Source organism: Mastigoproctus giganteus, chromosome 7 (genome assembly GCF_048544385.1).
Source record: "Mastigoproctus giganteus isolate SK-2022 chromosome 7, ASM4854438v1, whole genome shotgun sequence".
Classification (NCBI taxonomy): domain Eukaryota; kingdom Metazoa; phylum Arthropoda; class Arachnida; order Uropygi; family Thelyphonidae; genus Mastigoproctus; species Mastigoproctus giganteus.
This window is the reverse complement of record NC_143581.1, coordinates 147,140,220-147,160,690: the sequence shown is the minus strand read 5'-3', so window position 1 is coordinate 147,160,690 and position 20,471 is coordinate 147,140,220. Positions and strand designations below refer to the sequence as shown.

Genomic DNA, 20,471 nt, shown 5'->3' with positions numbered 1-20,471 from the left:
CTTGTGAGTTGGTCGCTCGCACACTAGCAAGATTTTGTGGATTTATTGTGTGATTGTTTTCTGCAGCAGCATGTTCGAGAGGCAACCAGAGGGAGTGATACTCTTGATCTGATTTTCAGCAGTCATTATTCATGCATTAAGAATCTGCAGAATAAAGGAACCACTAGGTGTACTGACGTCGGATTTACTCAAAGATATAATTACCATCAGGGGTAAAGGGAAGGGTTTTTGCTTTTGTAAAGGTGACTACAGTGGGACAAACTGATGATGTTACTAACAGCAAATTCTAAATGGGATGCATTCTAGGAATTAATCTTGGAAGCTACTACGCCTTTCATACCAACTAAGAAATACTGTTCAAGGTTTAGGCCTAAATGAATGTCAGATGAACTAACGAGACTCATTGCATAGAAGAAAAAGGCATATGATGCATATAAATTATCAGATCTCTCTCTCTCTATGTACCGTGTCCGTTAAGGACGTTAGTGATCGTGGTCTTCCACAGCTCTCGATCTTTTGCTGTTTTCAGCAGGTTTAGACTCTGTACACTCATCCAATTGGTTAGACTACTAATATAGTTTATTCTTTGTCTTCTTCTGCTTCACTTTCCATTCACCTTGACTGTCATGATGATCTCCTCCAAACCTTTCTTCCTCATGATGTGGCCAAAAAATTTCAGCTGCTTTTCTCTTATGTTCCTCAGTAATGATCTTTGTGTTCCTGCTCTTTGTAGTACCTATACATTCGTGGTATGTTCGGTCCAGGATATTCTGAGCATCCGTCTATAAAACCATATTTCTGTCGCCTCCAAACGCTTTGCCATTTTTTGGGAGATTGTCCAGAATTCACTACTGTAAGGACAGGTATAACATAACAGTTCAAAATTCTGTTTCTCGTCTTCAATGACAATTTCCTATCTTTTAGTATGTTGCCCAGTTTCTGAAACGTGGCCTTGGCCATACCAATCCGTCTTTTGATTTCATTATCTGATCATCCATATTGTGTAACCCAACTCCCTAGATAATAATATTTCTCTACTTGCCTTATTATGTTGTTCCCTATTTTCAGTATGCATTTGGGCACAATTTTCTTTTTGCTGAAAACTACGCACTCTGTTTTTTTAATGTTTATTGTTAAGCCTTTCCTTCTACCTTGTTCCACTACTTTGTCTAGTTCCATATTTGATATTATTTACATTCTGTTCGCCAAATGCAAATCCTCCAATTCCATTCCATGTGTTCCTCTCATAATTTCTTCACTGTAGAGGTTGAATAGGTCCAGAGAGTAAACACAGCCCTGTCTTACTGCCCTCAGAACTCTTATGTTCTTACCCGTTTTTTCCAATTCTCAGGCTGGCTGTTTGTTCCTAGTATAAGTTCCTGAATATCCTTATGTCTTTACTGTCTATGTCTAAACAATCTAGAATGTGGAAGAGTTCTTCATGTTTCACCCTGTTGAATGCCTTCGTAAGATTGATGAAACACAAACAGATCTCTCGGCATTTCAATAGCCCTATCCTTATCATGAAGACAGCATTTCTTGTTCCAGTATTTTGCATAAATCCACATAGTTCTTCTCCCATCTCCAGCTTTATTTTATTCCTTATCCACATCAATATTATTCTTAGAAGAATTTTAGTAAAATTAAGCTAATGGTGCAATGAAGGTCACAATCAATAGCCCCTGGTTTCTTTAGTAGAGCTATGAATATGGATTTAATAAGATCCTCTGGTATCACTCCACACTCATATATCTCATTTAACACCTCTGTTAATATTGCAATGCCAAAATCATCCAAAGCCCTTATCATTTCTGTCATCAAAAGATACAGATGCCTATGGTCGATATGACAGTCTGTAATCAGGTCACAAAGTCAAGCAAAAGCAAATTACGAGAAACCCTTGTCAGAGGATGCAAAGCAAAACGATAAATTCTTTTTTACTTATGTAAACTCTAGAAGGAAGGGGATGAACCAGATTGGTTAAACACAAGAAAGGCACCTGGGGTGGTTGCAATATATCCAGTAATATTAAAGGAGGCCGCAAAGGAAGTAAGCAAACCCTTAGCCATAATTATGAGCTTCCTTGGATTCAGGGGAGGTGCTCATAGACTGGAGATGTGCAAACGTATCTGCAATTCACAAAGGGGGATCGAAAGCTGACAAGTAATTACAGACCTATTAGTTTAACTTCTGATCCGTGGAAAATAATGGAGTCACTGGTTAAAGCTCTGCAAGATCATCTAGACAAGACTGCAGTTATAGTTCAGACACAGCATGGGTTTGCAAAGGGGAAGTCTTGTCTGACAAATCTGATTGGATACTATGATGTGGTCATGAAGAAACAGGATGCTAAAAATAATTTTTGATATCATATACTTGAATTTTAGGAAAGCTTCTGATACTGTTGCACATGGAAGACTACTGTATTAGTTGAATTAGTATGGCATTAAGGGCAAGTTGCTGCTATGGATAAAGGGATGGTTGAATGTTAGAACACAGAGTGGTAATCAATGGATACTGCACTTCGTTGACTAATGTTATTAGTTGTGTTCTCCAGGGGTCCAGTTGGGCCCATTGTTATTTTGTGTGTTTCTCAATGATATTAATGATGTTATATCAAGCTTAATGTCGAAGCCTGCCAAAGATATGAAGGTTGGTAGGGTTATTAATGACAGTATATATAGTAAACTACTGCAACAGGATCTGGAAAAGTTGAGCAGATGGTCTGAGAGGTGGCAACTGAAGTTTAACGTTGACAAATGCAAAGTGCAGCATATGGGTAGCAGTAACCTCAGAGTAACATACAAAGTGCATGGTACTATACTTAGGGTATTGTAGTGGAAAATGAAGAACTTGGGGTAATTGTGCATTCAGATATGAATTTTTCTGAGAAGTGCAAATTATGTATAGGAATTTTGTATTGTCAATTATGTATATGTATTGTCAATTATGTATAGGAATTTTGATAGCAGGGATAAGGTAATTATCCCCTTGTATAAGGCAATGGTCGGGCCACACTGAGTATTGTATACATGTCATTTTAGGAAAGACAGAGCTGCTGGAATGAGTACAGAGAAGGGCAATGAGATTAGGGAGTGGAACAAAGGATTGCTGTTACCTAGAAAGGCTTAAGTTCTGCAAATTGCAGTCTGGAGACCAGGCATCTGCATGGTGATCTGACTGAGGTGTATAAGGTGTTGAATGGTGTGAGCAAGCTCAATGCTGATGGGATTCTTCCTCTTGCTGAGGTTACAAACCTGAGGGGGCATAAATTCAAATTGAGGAAAGACAGTTGTGGAATAGATGTGTGGAAATTTGTCTTTAGCCAGTGGGTAGTTGATTGCCGGAACAAACTTCCAACTGTCGTTGTCAAAGTTGACAGCGTAAATACATTCAAGGGTAAACTAGACAAACTTTGAAGTGAATGGATGGCTAAAAGGGAAAGTTTTTTTTTTTTTTTTTGTCTGATGCTATATAAGCTTGATTTTTTTGTATCATATGCCTCTACTAATTCTAATGCTAATAAACCAGTGGCTCTTCCCAATCTTTTCTCACTTTAACTTCAAGTCATAAACAGATATTCACAGTACATTTAAACAGTGACTGAACTTAATGGAGTTTCTCTAATCTTGTGGCATGCTGGAATAGGTCTCATGGCACACCAGCTGGGAACCACTTGCATAAACTCTCATTCTGGACAAGTTTCACATTATTCTATCAGTTTGTATTGCACTACCCCTTTTCTCTTTCTTGCTTTTTTTTGGCAAAAAAAAAAAAAAAAAAAAAGAAAAGGAGTAGTTAACCTTGATTAGCAGAAGCTCAGATAATTTAGGCTCTACTGTACTATACTGGCAGTGGTGGCACCCCCCCCCCTCCACTTGTAGAAAACATGGTAGTGGGGTTCCTGACAGGTACCTATTTTCTTTTTAATTTCTGCTTGAACAATACCAATATTTCTTCTTTTCTTGATGGATTGCAATACTGTAACTGTAATTGCAATACTGTAAGTTTCAATAAAAAAATTAAAAGTTTTAAAGAATGAAATATGACCTAGTTCAACTCCTACCAACAACCATAGAAACAGAAGATCTTAACTGGTAAAGTTTTCCAACAGTATCATTCAGATTATATAATTTGGTTCATAAATTTAATTTTGTCTTAGTCTAATTCTATTTTAATTTAAACAATTTTTATTTTTATTTATTTTATTACATATCCTTAAATGTTTATCAACATCTCCCATTACCAATTAACCCCAATACCTGTAATAATGAGACCCTCGCAACACAAGTAAACCCTGTGATTGAGAATATAAAAGATAATCCCTTACTTTTTTCCTACCAAACCACCTGGTAACAAAATTTAGTAAATCACAGTATATATACATACAGCAGGCCCCCGTTATAACGCAGTTCGTTACGCTGATTCGCTATAACGCTGTTCTTATATTATAACCCGTATCTGACTATAACGCTGTCAAAGATCACTATAATGCTCTTTTACAGATTGCATTTTTGGCATATTTAACGAAATCGTTTCATTTGATGGAGTCAATAGCTTGAAAATGAATAGCAAAACAGAATTAAAACGTTTCCCACGCCGACTTGAGAAATTTTCCCATGGTCAGTGAAATTTTCTCGCACGCTAATTTAATTGCAGTACAGTGACTTGTTACGTAGTTCCGAGATCAACGTTTTAAAAAATGATCAAGTGTATTGCTTGTAATATTTGCGTTATATGCATTTATCCGAAGTCTAGTCATCACTCAGTACAGTATTAGACATCGTGCGTAATGGATAGTTTACTTGAACATTGTATCATAATTAATGCAACCAACGCAGTTACATTTTTGAAGAGTTAATAATGGCCGATAAGAATGAAAAAGCAACAACGCTGAGTGCAGTACGAAGACTATAAATGTAAGAAAAAGACTGAATTTGAAAATTAAATTAGACGTCTTGAAGCGAATCGATTCAGGTTAAAGAAAAGCGGATGTGTGCCATAATTTAGGACTTACAAGTTTAACTGTAAGAACAATTATAAAAAAAAAATAAAGAATTAATTTTAGCAGTGGGAAAGATAGCTGTTCCACTGAAAGCAACTAGGGCTAGGCCAGCTATTAGGATTGAAATGGAAAGACTTTACTGAAGATACTAATTTTACTGAAGATAATATCCAATGCAGAATTCAGTTAAGTTAAATATTATTTAAAAAAAAAAAAAAAGAGAGAGAGAGAGAGAGAGATTAGCCAATATGATGATCTGAAGAAAACTCACCTAAAAAGTGGAACCATTTAAAATTGGTAAGGGCTGGTTAAATAGATTTAAAATCCAGGGAGAAGCCACAAGTGCAGAAGGCACCGAAACTTTCAAAAAAGAACTTGTCAAAATTACTGAAAAGGGGTATTATGTGTTATACTCCTCAACAAGTTTTTAAGTTTAATTTTGATACGTAAATAGTTACCACATAATTATATACATATGTAATGCAGAATATTTTATATGTACAAATATTTGAATATTAAATATTTTGACCGACATTTGTGCATCTTTTCACTACTGTTTATTATTGATTAGGAAATATCCTGTGGCACCTACCGCAACTCACAAATACATATGTTACCTTATGGGAATGCGGCACTCGCTTAGTGCGGATTCACTTAGCGCTCTGTTTTCACGGAATGAATTATCAGCGTTAAGCGGGGGTCACTTGTATATGTTTCATCTATAAACAAATCAACAAGTTCTTGTGATTGAAGCATTCTTTTGTGATGGTGAAAGTGCAAAGACAGCTGGTAAGCTGTCTGTTTTTTTTTTTTTTTTTGAATAAGATCTTAGTTTGATTTACTAAAACTTTTAATTCTATGATTTAATTAAGCTAAAAATTTTAAGAATTCCACATAATAGTAATAATAAAGACAGTAATTATAATAATATAATTACTGTCTTTGCAGTCACTGAAGAAGTGGTAAGAAAATACCATGAAGTATTTGATCCCATTGTGTTCATATTTCCAATTTGGAAATAAACATAATACCAATGTAGATTTTGGGTGTTTCATTATTCTAAAAGAACATAATTTACCTACATATCATGCTGCTGAATACAGTTAAAAATCACGAGGTAGAAGGATGAATGTGCTAACATACCTTACTGAAGTTGCAATATGATGCAATGGAAATCCTAAATACTCAATTTTATTATAAATCTTCATATTAGAATATGGAGTCACTTTTTATCCCTTCTACAGCCTACATTTTAATTGCATCATGATTTTTAAGGTGTATATATATATATATAATGCTAACAGTGTAACGAACAATTTTTTTCAATTTTAATCTGGTTCATCTTTTTAATTTCACTTATTATATACAGTTTTTCTGCCATCATTTTCCCACAGAATTTTCTTTTGTATGTTTATTTATCCTTTTTGTTTAAGTGACACAATGATTGACAATGCCACAGAAGAGACCATTTCAAATTAATCAGGTTCTGCTAATGTCACACACCGACTTATGACTTACACCTAAAATTTAACAAATAACAAACAAATTCAGCTACCTGAAATCCCAAAGCATGTACAAATCTATATCCAAGACAGAATTTGCTACTAGCTCCAAGATAATAAAGGTTTTATCATATTTCCAAACACAGAAGTTGCTTCCTAAGATGTGTTGATCCTCTGTTTTATATTTGTGTGTGGAATTGTACAACTTACTCATCTCTTATCAAATGTGTTTAACCATTTACTGCTAGCTTAACTTGGTAGTAAGTAGTCAAAATTAATAATCAGAATCAACTTCAATTTTATTATTATTATAGTTTTCAAAATACAGATGTTAATGTACTAGAATAAGTGTCACAACGTATAAGGCATCCAAAATACTGCCATTATGTGTATGTAAATAAATGATTTGCTTTACTGCAAGAAATGTACTAGTTTACATTCCCAGCCTTTGTCGTCTCATTGAAAAGTACTGTTCATATTATGTATTATGATAAAAAAAAAAAAAAAAAATCTAAATAAAATTTAGATAATGAAAAGTTGAAGCATATAGTCCAATTTGGATTTCGATTTAGTAAAGTTTTTATGTTAACTTTTAGGCTTTTCTTTTTCTTTTTTTGCTGCTTCAGATTTTGACTCTTCTTCATCATGTTGTTTAATTAAAACTTCTACTTCCTTGGGGGGCAGGATTTGAACTTTGGTCTTGTTATTTTCTCTAGTTAATGTTGCCATCTCCACTAAAAAGAGATAATCCAAAACACTCCTAAGCTGTTAATTCAATCGAGCAAGTAATTATCACAAATGGGTATATACATAGCAGTCACAATTGTATTATTTTATATATCAAGAAATATACACATCAGTCAACAACTGTATTATTTTATATATCAAGAAACATTACTACTATTGTCCACGTTAATAACGTTGTTCTCTTGATAGTGAGAAGTGCTAAATCTGTATGCCAGATTACTATGATGCATAACTGGAAAGTCTTTGCAAATAAAAGATCATTTTTCCCTGTTTTTCTACACTTGCTGTGTAGAAAAACCAACACAGTGTCATTTCCTTTCTGTGGGTTAAAGACCCTAGGCCAGTAAACATCCGCCAAGAAATGAGTACAGCATATGGCAAAACTGAACCAAAAGACTTATGTACAGATGGTGCTGTAACTTCAGTTAAGGACAGAATTGTGTAACATATATGTAATAGTGTAACATACCTGGCATCAAAAAACAGTGATGCTGTTGACACAATCAGTAAAGGAAATTCCAACACAATGTGACACTGCTACAGAAACATTTCATATAGTGTAGAATATTGTCATTATTACATAATACTCTATGGCAGTTCCCAGTTTTTTGTTACTCAAGTCACACTTGAAATTAAAAGATGCACATTTGTGGCATACCGAAATAACGATTGCCATGCTGTACAATTCCTGAAATATATTTAATACAGGAAATCATTTGGTCGAGTTTTTCCTAATCTCGCAGCACACCAGTGGAACCACTGCTTTACAGGAAGGCGTCAGCATGACAGATCCCAGAGAAACTATCTGAAGACAACTGTAGAGGACAACAGTAACATTGCAAGGATGAATACTGGGTTCACCATTTTACACCCAAGGTGAAGTCAAAAAGCATCGTACGGCAGGTCCTGCTCACCTTCTGGAACAGGAATGGCGTGTTACACTTTGAGTATCTTCTTCCTGGCTAACATGTTAATACCAATTCACGTGTTGCAAAAATGTTATATCTTAAGAATAGCAACTGTGCAAAGACAACCTGAAATGCAGATGGAAGTGCTCCCGATACACAAAAATAAACCACCACACAGGGTTTTCCAATAAAATGTGGCCATGAGGTTGGACATATGCTTTGACATCCTCCATACAGTTCAGACTCTGCACCCAAATATTTTTGCCTTTTTCAGCCCATTGAAGGCACAGCTTTGCTGGTCATCACTTCCAGCCTTATAATTGGCAAAACTGCAAGATATCACTGGCTGTGCACACACAAATCTAACAGATTTTATGATGGTGGAGTCTTGAAACTTGCGTTGTACTAGGCCAAATGTCTGAACTCCTCAGAAAGTTGTAATGTTGAAAAGTAGTAACAGAAATGATCTTTCATTTGCAAAAACTTATTAGCATTCACTATTTACTTACAAAGCAGTTTAATATTTGTACAAATGTTTTATTTTTTCAAAATTCAAAGTAGGGTAACACTAATTCAAAGAGTGTTTTCTGATATCAATAATATAAGCGGTCAGTTTGTCGATAACCAAGCCACATGCAAAATGTAATTCAGGAAATCATTTGGTCAACTTTGTTATTCATATATGCATATTATCAATACTTTTGATCTGATTATCAGCAGTGTTTCTTCATGCCCACTGGGTCGCTGTGATCACAGCGTACTGATAGAGAATTTCCTTAATGATGTAGCTACTTTCAAGAAAAAAAGGAGGGAATTTTTCTCCTGAAAAGGTGATTACAGTGGTCTCAACTGATGATGTTATCGACAGCAAATTTTAAATTGGTAGCATTCTTGGAGGTAGCTGTAGAAGTTACCAGAATTTTTCATAACTAAAAAAATACAGTTCAAGAACTAAAGGGATCTCCAATAAACTAATGAGACTTGTTGTAGAGAATAAAACTGCATGGATGCACATAAATTATCAGGTGAAACAGAAGTCTATGATAGATATAAACCAGTGTGCAAACAAGCAAAAAGAGAAAGGCAAGCTAAGGCAAATTATGAGAAGTCTCACACTGGTCCACTTAATATTAATGGTTTAACTGTTTACAATCTTGCTCAGGTTATACTGAACAGGTATTTTGCATCTAAAGTAACATGTGGAAAATTTTTTTTGTGATAGAGATGCCAGAGGAGTGTCAAAATCTAGAGAGAGAATAAATGATTTTGTGATACTGAGAGGAAAGTGGAAAAGAAATTGTTTAAGCTAAATATAAAAAAGGCACCTGGTTAAAGAAGTAATGAAGGAGATTCCAGACAGAAATACAGTTATACAACAGTCACAACATGAATTTGTTAAGGGGAAACCTTGTCAGACCAATCTGACTGGTTAGCATGATGCAGTAATAGAGGAAGTGGATGCAAAAAATAAGTTTGATATCATATAATTGGATTTCGGAGCAGCCTGTGATACTGTTGCCCATAAAAAAAAAATGCACAAATTGGAGCAGTGTGGCATTATGGGCAATATTCTACTATGGATAAAGGGATGGTTGAGCGGAAGAAGCCAATGAGTGGCAATCAACGGACACTGCTCTTCCTGAACTAATGTTATTAGTGGAGTATCCTAGGATTCTGTGGTGGGCCCACTGTTGTTTTCGACATTTTTTAATGATACTGATGAAGGTATATCAGGCTTAATGTCTAAGTTTGCAGAAGTACAAAGGTTGGTGCTGTGGTTAAGGACAATAATCAAGGTATGCGACTGCATCAAGGTCTAGAAAAGATTGACAGATGGGCTGAGAGAGACAGCAATTAAAGTTTAGCATTGACAAATGCAAGGTACAGTATGTGGGTACCAGTAATCCCAGATCAATATACCAAAATGTGTGGTATTACACTCAGGGGAGTGGAAAATAAAAAAGCAGTGGGGGTAATTGTGCAGACAGATATGAAGTTCTCTGAGCAGTGCAAACAGGTAGCTAGGACAGCTTGTATATGATATACAGGAATTTTGATAGCAGGGATAAGGTGATTATTCCACTGTACAAGGCAATGGTTAAGCCACATCTTGAGTACTGCACAGAGATCTGGAATCCTCATTTTAGAAAGGATGTGATTAGCTGAAGCAGATGCAGAGAAGGGCTGAGACTAGAGAGGGTTAAAATAGGGTGCTCTTAACAAGAAATGCTTCGATTCTGCAAAGTGCAACCTGAAGACTAGGCACTTGTGAGGTGGTCTGATTGAGGTGTTTAAGGCTTTGAATGGACTAAGGAAGTTCAATGCTGATGGCATTCTTCCTCTTGCTCAGACTACATGTAGGAGAGGGCATACATTCCAATTGAGAAAGGAGAGTTGCAGGGAATATGTAGACAAGTTTTCTTTCAGGCAGTTGATTGTTGGAACAAACTTCCATATGTTTTGTGAAAGTAGGTAGTTTAAATAAATTCAAGGAAGAACTAGACAAATTATTGGAAGCGATGTACAGATGATGTGGGATTTTTTTTTTTTTTTTTTTTGGTGATACTGCTTATTAGCTTACTTGATTGCATTATTTGCCACTACTAATATGTTTCTTTATCATAAGCTTTACAACTAAAGTATATGAATCACCTCAGAAAACCTTTTCATGTTAAGAGCAGTTGTAGGAAACCTTTGTGAGTATTACATTCTAAGCCTTATTTTTTCACCTTAAACTTACACGGTGTACAGTTTGAATGGCAAACACTGTTAATCAACAATTAGTAACATCAAACAAGAAATATAAATTACTAAGTCTGATCAATGAGTTTGATTTCAATTAAGGGCTGAATTACATCATAGCATGAATTAAATCCCAGTATTCATTCCAGACCCCTGCATTGGTTATACACATTAAATATGTACCAACAGAGTTGTAACTTCACGTTGCTGGCAAGCTAGTGAAGCAATATGATTAAAGAGGCCTGTGCGCTCTGGATTCATTATTAATATCGAATTACTGTTGACACAGAGCAAAACGGAGACAGAATAAATTATGACAGATTTAATAATAGGAAAAACACATACATATATTAGATTAGATACGTACGAAAGCTTTGTATACATACAAAGCTTTTGTATGTATCTAATCTATGTATGTGTTTTTCCTATTATTAAACCGGTCATAATTTATTCTGTCTCCGTTTCGCTGCGTCAACAGTAATTCGATATTAATAGTGAAGCAATCTTAACCAGCTTTGGCTTTCTCTACTGATGTTTTTAATATTTTTGTTTGCTGATCAGAAAATTTAACCAAGGTTAGTGATATGTGATAATTTTCATAGTGGCAACACTGCTTTGTCACTCCAATGGAACAGTACATAATCTTTCATCAATGGCAAACTTTACTGTCAGAGATTTTTGAAATTTCAAAAATCCCATACTGCAAAGATATTCTTTATAACTCAGCAAAGGCCAAGTCACAATGCTAAATTTACAAGGTTCTACAGTATTTGAAAACTGTAGACTCTAACTGGTTTAGAGAGTGACCATTAAGAATTTCTATTTTTATATTCATTGAACAGCACTGTTAAATACAAGGATAGTCGAATACTGAAGAATTCAATATAAGTATTTTGCCCTTAGCTCCTTTACAAGGTTAACAATTAAGTTCCAGGACTCAGTCAAATTAAAGAAAACCAGATGTTAGAAAGAAAAGAAAACAAAGCAAAAAAAAAAGCCTTTAACATTTTTCAAGGTAATCATCTTGAGTAGCTACACACTTGTGGGATTACTTGTAGAACTGTTGTAAATATTTGTAAAATGCATTTGAAAAACTGCATCGAGAGAGAGGGGTAAATTGAGGAACTAAAGAAGGGTAGCAGGGCAGGGTAGTTCCACAATTACATACTGTGCAAAAAGAACCAGCTCCTTTTATTTTGAAACTGGGGCCTTACTTGGTGAATTATTTTAGGCACTTGTGAGGTGGTAAGTAATCCAAAGTAACCAAGTAATCCAAATCGTGTGTACTGTACTCATTATTCACTGTCTTACCTGATGGAATACATGCTTTGTGGTTGATTCACTTGGTATTGAAGAAAGTGACCAACATCACTTTGATTTTTGAAAATACAATTTTTTGCATCCCAGAGCATACATTGATCACCATTCCACATCTTTTTGAGAATTTTACAAAGCCTGTTCAATAAAGAATGATAATTTTTCATGAACTATACCGATTGCTATTTCTAGCTGAGCTACAGAACTTAAAAAGACCAAATGGAACTGCATAGCAACTGCACAGTTGATTCGTGCATATGGTTGACCTTGGCAGTCGGTCAAGTTTATGCCTGTTCCATTTCGCCTATGTAACAATGGACGTGAAATGCAATGAACAGTATGCTGCTCTCAAATTTTGTTTCTATCTCAAGAAAATATTAGCTGAAGCATATAAAATGTTAAAAGAGGCTTATGGTGAATTACATTTCCATATAGCACAGCTCCCAGGTGATGGTTGAATGTTTAAAGATGGATGTGACTCAATAACAAGTCCAAACGATTGGTAAATTTGCTTCAATGAGCCCATTTATCACTATTGGTGTGTCAAGTGAATGAAACAGCTTGTTTCACAATTCCTGAAGCATTTCCACCAACAAGAGAGTTGAACAGTCTTTGGCAGGTGTAAATCCAGGAGCATGTTTCTCTTCAAGGAAGATGAAATTACAGCCTCATCAACATTGAAAACAAGATCATGTGGATATTCACCTCTCCCCATTAGTCACTTAGGATATGCCCGTGCTGCTTCTTCATCAGTATTGGGAGCCTCACCTGTTAATTTTATATTGTAAATTTGAGTTTATTGCTTGAAATTAGCAAACTGGTATTTGCTTGCTGTGAAACTTTGACACTGCGTTCCTTTTTTTTTCATCTCATTAAACAAACTCTTCACTTTATCACATATAATACTTTGTGTGAGATGAATGTTTCTTTCATTTAACTCGTCAACTCACAATGAGAGTAATTGTTCCAATTTTCCAATCAGAACCACATGAGTATCTTGGAATTGAAGCAGTTTTCCTTCTTGCAGCTTCCATTGTCTTTTTAATTTTATCGGCATTTTTTCATGATTGTTTTTTAGAGTGGAGGGGGTATTATGTAGCTCCATACAAGCAGTAGGATGTGACTGCCCACCCACTGTTCTTCTAATAACTTCCATCTTTTCTGCTAATGTTATGGATTTGCATGGTCTTTTAGCCACATTTTCACTGGCAGTTGCACTTCTGCTCTTATGACTAGACATGGTTCCACTTTTATTTTAAAGAACAAATTTATAAAAAATTCTAAGAGACGATATCAAAGTACATATAAACCTGATAATGCAGCACAGATAATTATAAACAAAGTAATCAACTTTACATGCCCAGGAAATCTATGCAGTGACTTTTTGGTGCTGGCAATGTGGAATAGAATTTTATTTCTTGGCGCCTTTTGTCTGAAGCTAACTTGCACAAACAATTGGATATACAAGGTGCGGCTATTAAATAACAAGAATGTGCGTTCAGACAAGCATCATCTGTAAAACAGGCAGAGCAGTTGACCTTGAACCGCTCCCTAGTTGCCTGCAAATAATAGTAATAGAGGGATGTGATGCAAGAAAGCAGGCGTATGAGCTTATGTAGCTTCAGCCAAAAAAAAAAAAAAAAAAAAATCATTGTCTCTAAATACCAGACTAATCTTTTGTTAATTATCATTTCTAGAACTTTGCTTAAGCAGCTAGTGAGGGCTATCAGTCGTTTGTTTGGGTTCTTCCGACCTTTATTGGGTTTTTGGAAAGTTAATACTATTTCATAATGCCACGCTTCAGGATATTGGTTTTCTAGAAAAATGCAGTTATACAGTTGAAGGAAGTTTTCCACCTCTTTTTGCTTTAGACTTTTAAGCATATCATAGTGTATATTGTCTGGTCCAACTGCACTTGATTTTGTTTGTAATACTGTTATTGTTATTTGTTATTTTGGTTTTTTTTAGGGGCATTAGCAACTAAGGCCATATTGCTCCGGGGATATGCAGTGGTCACAGGCTCGAACCCCGGTCTAATCAAGAAGCGCGTGCTACGCACTGCTGCTCCTGCCCACCTGGCTATGGAGGTGCCTTGTGATACTGCTTCAAGTAATTCATGTAATGTAATTGGTTGGTTATAGGGAAAATTAATTCTGTTTTTTGTTCTCATGGTCAACAGATGGGTCAACAGTTGACCCATCAACAGTTGATGGGTCAACTGTTGATGATCCTGCTCAGGTAGCTAACAAACTAAATGAATATTTTGCATCGACATTCACACATGAGGAGTTATTCAGCAAGGGGAATGCCAGAGGTGTATTCAACTCTAGCAGTAAACTACAGAATCTTGAAATAACTGGGAGTAAAGTGGAGGAGAAACTGTTGAAGATAAACACAAGAAAGGCACCTGGGGTGGATGGGATCTATCCAGTTATATTAAAGGAGGCAGCAAAGGAAGTAAGCAAACCCTTAGCCATAATTATGAGAGCTTCCTTGGACTCAGGGGAGGTACCCATAGACTGGAAATGTGCAAATGTGACCCCAATTCACAAAGGAGGATCAAAGGCTGACACAAGTAATTATAGACCTGTGAGCTTAACTTCTGTTCCAGGAAAATTAATGGAGGCACTGGTTAAAGAAGCACTGCATTTAGACAAGACTTCAGTTATAGCTCAGACACAGCATGGTTTTGTTAAGGGGAAGTCTTGCCTGACCAACTTGATTGGATACTATGATGCAGTCACAAAAGAACTGGATGCAGGGAATAACTTTGATATTATATACTTGGATCTTAGAAAGGCTTTTGATACTGTTGCACATGGAAGACTGCTACACAAATTGGAGCAGTGTGACATTGGAGGCAAATTGCTGCTATGGATAAAGAGGTGGTCGAGGGGGAGAAGACAGAGAGTGGTAATCAATGGACACTGCTCATCGTGGACTAATTTTATTAGTGGAGTCCCTCAGGGCTCAGTGTTGGGTCCATTATTGTTTTCTGTATTTATAAATGATATTGATGATGGTATATCAAGCTTAATGTCCAAGTTTGCAGACGATACAAAGGTTGGCAGGGTTGTCAAGGACACTACTGACACTATGCTGCTGCAACAGGATCTGGAAAGGTTGAGCAGATGGGCTGAGAGGTGGCAAATGAAGTTTAACATTGACAAATGTAAAGTACTACACATGGGAAACAGCAACCCCAGAGCAACGTATCAACTCTGTGGTACTACACTGACAGTGGTAGAGAATGAAAGGGACTTGGGGGTGGTTGTGCAGGCAGATATGAAGTTCTCTGAGCAGTGCAGACGAGCTGCAAGAGTAGCTCATGGTGTCTTGTCAATGATATACAGGAATTTTTCCAGCAGGGATAAGGAGGTGATTATTCCATTGTATAAGGCAATGGTCAGGCCACACCTAGAGTACTGTATACAGGTCTGGAGGCCTCATTACAAGAAGGATGTAGAGCTGCTGGAACGAGTACAGAGAAGGGCAACAAGATTAGTGAATGGAACAAAGGGGTGCTCTTACGAAGAAAGGCTTAAGTTTTGCAAATTACAGTGTCTGGAGACTAGGCGAGGTGATCTGATAGAGGTGTATAAAGCCTTGAATGGTTTAAGCATGCTCAATGCTGATGGGATTCTTCCTCTAGCTCAGAAAAATCACCTGAGAGGGCATAAATTCAAATTGAGGAAAGACAGATGTAGGATAGACGTGCGGAAATTTGCCTTTAGCCAGCGGGTGGTTGGTTGGTGGAACAGACTTCCATCCCTTGTGGTGGAGGTTGATAGCCTAAATAAGTTTAAGGCTCAGCTGGACAGGTATTTTGAACGAACAGAGGGGTGAAGTGGAAGTGGGGTTTTTTTTTTTTTTTTTGGCTGATGCTGCATAAGCTTGCTTTCTTGCATCAAATGCCTATGCTAATGCTAATACCTAATAAGTTCTCAGTTTTCTCCTTATAGGTCAAAAATTCTGTAGTGTAGGATTGTTTTGATGATATCCTAATATATTAGCTATCTCTGATGGTTGGTTTTTATATTTTCCATTCATTTTTCCTATTTTATTCCATATTATTTGTGTATCTGTTGTTCAATTTATTGAAGAAGTAAACTGGATCCAGGAAGTTATTCTGGTTTGTTTATGGGTATACCTAGCTAGTGCTCGTGCTTGTTTATATTTTATCAGATTATCCATTGTAGGATATCTCCAGAACTTATTCCAAGCTTTATTCCACCAGGATTTTGGGTGCAATGGAAAACAAGTTGAAGTTGTGGGTATTCTTTGTTTGGCTGTTTGTATTACGGTATCTGTGACATGCTTCAGAGCTTCATCAACAGATGTTTCTTGAATGATTTGTGGATTAAATATTGCCAGTTCTCTAAATTTTTCCCAGTTGCCCTTTTCTATTTTCCAGCAGGGTGGTCTGCTGGGATGGCTTCTGGTCAGTATGGTGATTACTGGGTAGTGGTCACTGCTGCATGGGTTTTCTATTACTTGCCACTTTAATTCTGGTAGAAGGGAAGGTTGGAAAGGATTGCATATAGTTAGATCTACTGTTGAGATTGTATGACTAGGAAAGTGAAAGTACGCATGTTTACCATTACTGAGTAGAGAAATGTTATGATGGTCTTTTATTCTTTCTATTATTCATCCTCGTCTGTTGATTCAGTGTTTCCCCACAGATGACTATGCCCATTCAGGTCTCCATTATACAGAAAGGTGATGGGAGTTAGGAGATTAGTTGGTCTATTTCTCCAAATGGTATATCTGATCCTGGTGGAAGGTACACTGAACAGATGGTTATCCCAAATCTTAGTGTTATTCTTACAGATATCGCTTCTATATTGCTGTTTAAAGGAATGTGTTCAGCTGGGATGTGGTTATAGACCAAGATGGCTACTCCTCCATGTGTTGGCCTTTCTCTTATTCTGTCTTTCCTATACATTGTATAATTTTTTACTGAAAGGATGTCTTGTTGTCTAAGGTATGTCTCTTGAAGATAAAAGCATATTGGTGTATGGTGTGTTATTAGATACGGGGCATCGCCATAATTGGCTCTTAGTCCTCTACAGTTCCACTGGATGAACTGATCCATTATTTGGTTTTCCTAGGGCTTTCGGGTTGCTTCCTAAATGGAGCATTCTTATACTTTGTCTTATCTTTTTTAGGATAGTGTGGCCAGTCCATGTCCACATCTTCTTCTGTGAAAATTTCCAGTACTGGTTCTTCAGATGTGTTTATTTTTTTCTATGTCCATCTGTTCGATTGCTTTGGTGTTTGTAGGTTTAGGTAGGTCTTTGTTGTGGGGCTGATTTGTGGATATCTGTTTTGTAGGAATAGAAATTGGGGTATTCATTGTTTTCTCCTGTTTTTGTGCCTTCAATCAAAAGTGATTCTTTTGGCAGCATGGAAATTTTGGTTTGAACTTCTACTGATTTATATTGGATGCAAAAACATGCAAAAAAAATTGCTTGTGCATATGTTGGCTTTTTTGTAGGCCATGGCTGTATTATTTTCCTTGCTTCTTGATACATTGTGTTGTGCTCTGTTTTGTATTTCTGAATTAGTTTCTCTTGTTTCCATTTTTTGCATGTTTTTGAGTAGGCTGGGTGTTCCCCTTTACAGTTTGTACATTTCAAGATGTTGGCAGAGCAAACTGTAGTCTCATGTTCTTTAGAATCACATTTTGCACAAGTTGCTGAGTTTCTGCGTGCCATTTGCAAATGTCCAAATTTCTGACATTTGTAACATCGCAATGGACTTGGTATGTATTGTCTTACTTGGCAGTTCAGATTTGTGGATATCTATCCTGCTTTGACCGTTGTTGGAGGTTTCAGAGTATTAAAGGTTATTATAAGAAGTTCTTGCTGGAATTATATTCAAATATTAATTCTCTTCACTCCTGTTACTCCTTGGCTTCTCAATTCTTCTGTGAGCTCTTCCTCTGACACATTTAAGAGGTCCCACTCAGAGATCACTTCTCTGCAAGAATCCAGCGTGTTGTGTGGTGTTACAACTACTGGGAGTATTTGGGATTTTCTGTTTTCACTAGTATGTCACTGGATCTCAGGCGTCAAACCTACTTGGGAGATCTTCCTCATCTTTGGCCTAGGGGTGCCGTGAAACGAGAAAGTTCGCAGCGCCCCTAGGCCAAAAAGAAATACCTAACGCAGTGGTTTTCGACCTTTTAATAATCCAATTCTATCTGTGTATATATATAACATTAAATAAAACATGTTATATGATACAAAGGGTATACTAGGAAAGTTTTGCAATATGACGCAACAATGAATCACAGGAAGCTGCTTGTTGCTGCATGTTGAGACATGTTCATACGTGCATAGTAGCCGCCGCACCAAGTCGATGGGCTTAGTTATTCATTAGTAGTGAGAGTGTAAAGTGCTTGCGATGGCATCGTGGTCATGAAATGAGAACGACAGTTTTGCGGTATAATTTCGTGCGTGGTTTAACCATAGACCAGTGCTTAGAAGAAATGACTCTTGCACTAGATGATGATTGTCCACATCGTACAACGATATTCAGGTGGTATAGAGAATTCCAAAGGGGAAATTTCACTCTGGAGGATTCTGAGAGGCCGGGAAGGCCACGAACGTCAGTTACGGAGGAAAACGTTACTGCTGTGAGGAAAATGCTTGACGAAAACAGGCGAGTGACCTACCAACAGATAGAGGATACTTTGGGCCTAAATGCACCAGCAATTCGTTCGATTCTGCAAGATCATTTGCACGTGAAGAAACTTTGTTCTCTCTGGGTGCCGCATCAACTGACTGAAGAGCAGATGACACGACGTGTGACTTGGTGCCGGGAGATGTTAAAAAAGTTTGATAAGGGACAATCTCGGTATGTGAACAACATCGTGACAGGTGACGAGACTTGGCTGTACTATTACGATCTGCCGACCAAGGCTCAAAACAAAGTTTGGGTCTTTGATGATGACGACACACCCGTAACTGTCAGCAAATCCCGATCTGTAAAGAAGAAAATGATAGCTGTATTTTTCAAATCGAGTGGAATTGTGGAACGTGTCGTTTTGGACACGCAGAAGACAGTCACAGCTAAGTGGTATACTGAACAATGCCTGCCTAAAGTCATTGGATCTATGAAGAACCTGCGGCCAAAGTCAAGAATGGACACCTGGTACCTCCATCACGAAAATGCTCCAGCTCACCGCGCCAAAGCCTGCACCGAATATTTGACCACGACAGGACTGACACTTCTCGAGCACCCTCCCTACAGTCCAGACCTTGCTCCCTGCGACTTTGCACTGTTCCCGCATGTGAAAATGAAGCTAAAAGGGAGGCGGTTTTCCAGTGATGAGGACCTTCTACGGGCTTGGAACAAGGAGTGTGTTTTACTCCCTAGTGAAACTTGGCAGAACTGGTTTAAAGATTGGTTTCGGAGGATGGAGAGGTGTATTGAATGTAGAGGAAATTACTTTGAAAAAATTAAATAAACAAAGCTGTATTGCAAAACTTTCCTAGTACCCTTTGTAGTTATTATAATAATATAATTATAAACAAAATTGCAATTCACAATACAAACTATATATACTTAATTTAATAATTTTATCTTTTATGTAGAGGTACTAAATAAACATATCAATTATAGATCACCACAAAATTAAAAAGATACGGCACAATGGATATCTTTTTATAATGAAATAAATATATAAATTTCAAAAAAAATAAAAAAGTTTAAATAACTTAAACCCAAATTACATGGCACCACTGGAATGTTGTTGCGGCACCCTGGTTGAAAACCACTGCTCTAATGTTAATGTTTTCTGAATTACAAATGATGTCCTAATGTCTGATCTCCTTTTGCAAGTATGACAATGTGTGTGTCAGTATTTTTGGTGGGTCCATATCTATCTTCTGTCTCTTTGTCTTTGTGTTTTCTGCATCATTACTTGGTAGGGCTTTCTCTTGAAGCCCTGTAATATTGGTAGTCATTTTACTATTCATGTTTGCTTTTTTGGCCTCGGGAGTGTTACTTTTCTCTCCCAGGTTTCCAGCCCCACAAGGGAGGCAAGAGCAGTGCCACTTAGTGACCAAGTGGCTACTGTGTTAGTTACATTAGTAAAAGTGAGAATAAGAAAAAAAATAAGAAAGGTGAGTTTCCTTTCTGTGTATTCACTTACTTGTAATTGTAAGATAAAGAGCTGTTTCGCAAAAAAAATGAAAGGAAGTTAACAATGAAAATTAAAGAAACTGGCATATTTTTCAGAAC

At 36.8% G+C, this 20,471-nt stretch overlaps 1 protein-coding gene across 1 annotated transcript in view; it reads right to left on the bottom strand.

The window, feature by feature from the left end:
- Positions 1–7,044: 7,044 nt before the first annotated feature.
- The window catches only part of Prosalpha3 (proteasome alpha3 subunit), a 124,369-nt gene continuing 110,942 nt past the window's right edge, over positions 7,045–20,471 (bottom strand). Inside the window, exon 8 of the mRNA XM_090377130.1 lies at positions 7,045–7,241. Coding sequence (XP_090233256.1) covers positions 7,093–7,241 — 149 coding nt within the window. The 3' untranslated portion in view covers positions 7,045–7,092. The remainder of the gene's footprint in view (positions 7,242–20,471) is intronic.